Here is a 6,120-nt window from a genome sequence, read left to right on the forward strand (position 1 = left end):
GTGTAGGCGCTGGTTTCTTAATAATTCTTCGACGTTGCCTTGAGACTTCATTATATTTGCATTTCGTAACACACAAAATTATATGAATTCAAAAAATACAAACAAAGTTGCTAGATGAATATTATTATATGTAGATTAATGCGATATTAACACAATACACGTAGCTACCGTTGCCTTCTTGGTGTCACGTTTTTACACACACACACTCACCCCTGCTGGGGAGAAAAAGTATTAGTTTTTATGTTGCTGCCTCTTCAATTACTTACTGGCGTTAGTTTTTATTGAGAAGAACGCTCAGTTCTGAACATACCGCCCGCCTTGAAGGAATTTCTTCAACAAATCTATGAATGATTAATTTGGTTCATGAACTTAATATACACAACAATAGAAACACAAGTTATGAATGAATGATATAAACATAAACAGAACAATGCACACACAACACAACACTACGAATCACACAATGTACACACTATGAATACACCAACACATTAACTCTCCTTAGGAAGCGGGCACAATTGACGAATAGATCTTGTTGTTGTACCTCTGGTAGTTTTCACTGTCGCCACTCGTACTATTCCGTCCTTCCCAGGAAACAGTTGCACAATACGTCCAGTTTTCCATTTTAGAGGTGGAATGTTATCTTCTTTGATGAGCACCAAATCACCTTCCAGAAGATTGGGGAATTTTCTTCTCCACTTGGATCGTTCTAGAAGACTTGATAGATACTCCTTTGACCATCTGGACCAAAATTGCTGATGAAGTTGTTGTATGTATTGCCATCTCGAAAGTCTGTTGACAGGAATATTTTTCAAGTTAGGTTCTGACATGGTAGTGAGTGCGTCGCCTATTAGGAAATGACCAGGTGTTAAAGGATGTAGGTCGTTTGGATCATTTGATAATGGTGTTAAGGGTCTAGAGTTTAAGCAAGCCTCAATCAGTGTCAAAATAGTGTTCATCTCTTCGTAGGTGAGTGAAGCATTTCCCACAACTCTCTTTAAATGGTATTTGAGAGATTTAATTGATGATTCCCATAAGCCTCCAAAGTTTGGTGATCTTGCTGGAATAAAAACCCACGTGATGTTATCAGCCGCTAGAAAGTTATGTAATTTTTCTTTATGGTGTTCTGATTCAAATAAAGTCTTCAATTCTTGTAGTTCCCTTTTTGCACCAACGAAGTTACTTGCATTGTCAGAATACAGTTTAGCACATTTTCCTCGACGAGCCATGAATCGCTTTAATGCTCCAATAAACGATTCTGTAGTTAGATCACTAACAAGTTCAATGTGAACCGCCTTAGTCGCAAAACACACGAAAAGTGCTATATATGCCTTATGGAGTTTGGCTCCCCTTCGGTTACTCGATTTAAGGTAAATGGGCCCACAGTAGTCAACGCCGCTGTGAAGAAATGGTCTTGTTGGTTGAACTCTGTCAGCTGGTAGATCTCCCATCATCTGTTTACCATCTTTAGGATTGTTTCTGAAACATGTGACACACTGATGCACAACTTGACGAACCAAGTTACGTCCACGTATTGGCCAATACGATTGTCGCAAGGATGATAACAATAATTGAGGCCCGGCATGCAATAGCTTCTTATGTTCTTTTTGGGCAATTAACTTTGTCAAATTGCAGTTAGCTGGAAGTACAATAGGATGTTTCTGTCCTTCAGTAAGATCTGCTGCATTTAATCTTCCTCCGACTCTGATGATTTGCCTCTCATCCAAGTATGGGTTCAAATTTCTCAGTTGACTTTGGTTGTCGACTTCCTTTCCTGATCTCAATGCATTTAATTCCTTGTGAAATGCTTGTTGCTGTGATAGTTTAATAAGACATTCGAGTGCTTCATGTAATTCACTTACTGTAAGATGTCCATGCTGTCTGTCACAATTAGATCTTCTCATGTTGTGCTCAAATCGTAGGCAATAAGCAGTTACGCGTTGCAATCTTCTTAATGATGAATATCTGTCTAAGAGTTCACACGGTGTTGTAGAAAACATTGCTGCTGTATTTTTTCGTCGCTCGGGAACATCGCTTAGGTCACAAACATCTTCCCTCGTCGGTGAGTCTAATTTCTCAGATAGCCAGGAAGGCCCATGCCACCATAATTCATTATCAAGAATTTCTGACGGTGTTAATCCTCTCGATATATGATCTGCTGGATTCTCCTCTGTTCTGATGTGTCTCCATTCATAGTTACAAGTCAACTGTTGAATTTCCGCTACACGATTTGCAACATACGTCTTCCATTGAGAACAAGGTCCTCTTATCCATGCTAATACAATGGTGGAATCTGACCATAAAACAACCTTATCGATCTTGCAGTGTAATGCTTGTATTACTTTCTGAGTTAGCTGTGCAAGTAACAAAGCTGCACAAAGTTCTAGGCGAGGAATAGTTGTCTTCTTCAAAGGTGCTACTCGAGATTTTGAACATAGTAAGTTTGCTGTGAATTTTCCATTTTTTGTACTAGATGTTACATATATACAAGCTCCATATCCATTCTGAGATCCGTCGCAAAATTCGTGAATTTCTACCTGCGATTGTGTTTCTTGAATAACCTTCCGCTGAACATGTAGTGATTCCAACTCTTGAAGTTGCTGCTCAAAAGTTTCCCACTCTGAATGCAATGGAGCTGGAACTTCTTCATCCCAATTCAATTTTAATTCCCACAAACGTTGCAGAAATATTTTGCCTTAAGAATAACTGGTCCTATTAATCCTAAGGGATCAAATATGCTCGCTACTGTAGCAAGAATAGTCCTCTTCGTGATTTGTTGAGGGTTGTTTCTTGGTTTGACAGAGAAAGAAAATGTGTCTTTAATGGGATTCCACAACAATCCTAAACTTCTTGTGATGCAATCATCATTTGGTTGAATGGTGAAATTTGATTCTTGAAGTTCACTGGGTATTTTTGAAAGCAGTGAAGTGTCGTTGCTACACCATTTTCTCAAACAAAAACCACCCCTTTGCAGAAGAGTTGAGAGTTGACCCTGTAATTCATGTAGTTCCTTCTTCGTGTTTGTCCCTGTTTGAAGATCATCAATATAGAAATCCCTCATTACAACTTCTGCTGCCTTAGGAAAATTCTTCTTCTCTTCTATGGCTAGTTGCTGAAGACATCTAGTGGCTAGAAAAGGAGCTGCTGCAGTACCATATGTTACAGTTTTGAGTCGATATATCTTTATTGCTTCTTGAGGGTTTTCTCTCCACAGTATTTTCTGGTAGTTTGCATCTGAATCATGTACCCTAATGTTGCGATACATCTTCTCTATATCAGCTGTCACGACGTATTGATGTTGCCTGAATCTTGCTGTTATGGAAAATAATTCTTCTTGGATTGTAGGCCCGACTCTCATCGTGTCATTTAATGAAAGTCCAGAAGTTGTTTTGCACGATGCATCAAATACAACCCTGAGTTTGGTAGTAGTACTGGTCTCCTTCATTACGCAATGATGGGGAAGATAGTAGTCTGGCATCATTGTATCGCTCTCTGCTCTAGTTATTTCTTCCATATGGCCCAAATCTTCGTACTCTTTCATGAACGCTATATATGCCCTTTTTTTCTCAGGATCCTTCATAAGCCTTTTTTCCATTGAATAAAGTCTTCTCGTTGCAATCTCCTTGGATTTACCAAGATTCCCCACATTTTCTTTAAAGGGAAGTCTGACGACGAATCTCCCAGTCTCGTCTCTCCAGTGTGTTTCTTTGAAGTGTCTTTCACATTCTGCCTGCTCTTGACTTAATGGATGTTTTATTGAACATTCTTCTATCGTCCAGAATTTTTGTAATTGCTCGTGTATTTTTTCTGTTGTGGAGAGGTGACACACATTTGTCGAAATGTGTGGTTGATTGTCTATTTTTCCAGCTACAATCCAACCAAACAATGTTTTGTGCAAGGTTGGATACCCTGCCTTGAGTTTTATTTGCCCTTCACAAAGTAGATCAAAGAATACTTCCGCCCCCAATAACATGTCAATACGCTGTGGTATGTTGAAGCTAGGATCTGCTAATTCAATGTTGGAAGGTATTTCCCACGATGACGTGTCTACACGAACCATAGGCAAGTCTTGTGATATTTGCGGCAATATGATGAAGTCTAATGTGGCTGAATAATTGTTATGTCTTGACTTAATTGTAGCCTGAACGCTATGGCATGACCTTGTATTAGCATTACCTATACCATTTATGTGTACAACGCTATTACTCTTTGTTAGTCCCAATAATTGAACCATTCTGTTTGTTAGGAAATTGGACTGAGAAGCACAATCGAGAAGTGTTCGACACATTTGAAAATTACCCTGTTTATCTTTAACATATACTACAGCTGTGGATAGCATAATGCTTGGTGGTCTCCTAAGATTCTGCGGTACGCTGTTTGTAGAACGAATATTCTTACCTTCATATTCCTGCTCGAGAGATGTGGTCGCAGCGAGCGTGTTTTGACCTTGACCTATTTCCCTTTCATCTTGTGGTTCATTCGCTCTAGTGGGCGATGGACAACGCGAGTAGTGCAGTAATGTGTTATGTTTTTTATTGCATATTTTACAATTACCTGATAAGCACTCATTTGCCTTATGCGCTCGTTTGAGACAATTTATACACAAAGAAAGGCGTTTAACTTCTCTAATTCTATCTCCTATAGATTTTTTCAACAATGATTGGCATTGAAATAATTTGTGGGAGCCTTTACAGCTGGGACATGCAATGTTGTCGGAATACGTTACGTGTGCTGTCGTTGAATAAGAACTCTTTTTGCCTGCCTTATTTGTTTGTTGATATTTGTTATTTGGAACTGAGGGTGTCTCTTTAGGTCTACGCTTATTATCAACTGCGTCTAAAACTTGGCAACGCTGCTGTAAAAATTGTGTCAGCTGTGACATGTTCGGTAATTCATTCGTTGATTGTGTTTTCTCCCACTCCTTATGTGTTGTATTGTCTAGTTTGGTCGCAATCAAATAAATAAGTAATGCATCCCAGCTTTCTGTCGGTTGACCTAATGATTTTAAAGCCCTCAAATGTTTTACCGTGCTGTCTAAAAGAGATTTAAGCGAAACAGCCGACTCACGTTCCACCATTGGCATTTCAAATAAAGCTTTGACGTGTTTGTTAACAATATACTTTTTGTTTTCAAAACGTTCTTTGAGTAAAGTCCATGCTACGTCATAGTTTTCAGAAGAAATTTCCAAGGCTTGTATTACTTCAAGCGCCTCCCCACGTAGAGAAGAACCTAAATAATGAAACCTTTGCACTGGCTGCAATGTGCTATTGTTATGTATTAATGCCTGAAACGTGTCATAGAACGACAACCACTCATCGTAGCTTCCAGAAAAGGTCGGAAGGTTTATCACCGGCAACCTAACTGATGGATTAGAATTGCTTGATTCATTGTTTTCATTTTTCTTTGCACTGGAGCTGTGTTGATTTATAAACACTTCCGTCTTAGCTGCTAAATCAAAATAAGTATTCTCGAATTGCTCTCTTTCTTGCGTTTCCTGATCAATTTCTGATGAACCCTGTAACATTTCTATTTCGGATTGTATTGCATCAAATTCATCATAGCACTGTTTTATTTTCTCGTAACGTAACACTAACTGCGTAATATTCTGATCTTCTGTAAAACTATCTACAAAAGGTTTAAAACGAGTGAGTTTGGCCTTAATTTGGCCTCTCTTGAAAACTAATTCTTTCATTCTGTCCGTCATGCTTCACTCAAATTAAATACACTTTTAACACTTACGTTCTAAATGAGGCTTCGCTATTACAGGCTTATTTTGTATAAGTGATACAAGGATAATATTATATTGAAATATGCACTCACTACCTACCTTGTTAACTGCACTGTAGAATCCTGATCCGGCCCGGAGGACCATTTGGTCGATGTAATCCTTGTGTAGGCGCTGGTTTCTTAATAATTCTTCGACGTTGCCTTGAGACTTCAATATATTTGCATTTCGTAACACACAAAATTATATGAATTCAAAAAATACAAACAAAGTTGCTAGATGAATATTATTATATGTAGATTAATGCGATATTAACACAATACACGTAGCTACCGTTGCCTTCTTGGTGTCACGTTTTTACACACACACACTCACCCCTGCTGGGGAGAAAAAGT

At 38.6% G+C, this 6,120-nt stretch overlaps 1 protein-coding gene across 1 annotated transcript; it reads right to left on the bottom strand.

Moving 5' to 3' along the window:
* Positions 1-491: 491 nt before the first annotated feature.
* On the bottom strand, positions 492-5,704 carry LOC145682864 (uncharacterized). Its single transcript, XM_081754230.1, has 2 exons — positions 2,696-5,704; positions 492-2,600 (listed from the first exon to the last, which is right to left on the bottom strand). Exons 1-2 carry the CDS (start codon positions 5,702-5,704, stop codon positions 492-494), a joined length of 5,118 nt encoding a protein of 1,705 aa, XP_081610356.1.
* Between the last annotated feature and the right edge of the window lie 416 nt (positions 5,705-6,120).

The sequence above is a fragment of the Thermobia domestica genome, chromosome 4 (assembly GCF_964235325.1).
Source record: "Thermobia domestica chromosome 4, izTheDome1.hap1.1, whole genome shotgun sequence".
Classification (NCBI taxonomy): Eukaryota; Metazoa; Arthropoda; class Insecta; order Zygentoma; family Lepismatidae; genus Thermobia; species Thermobia domestica.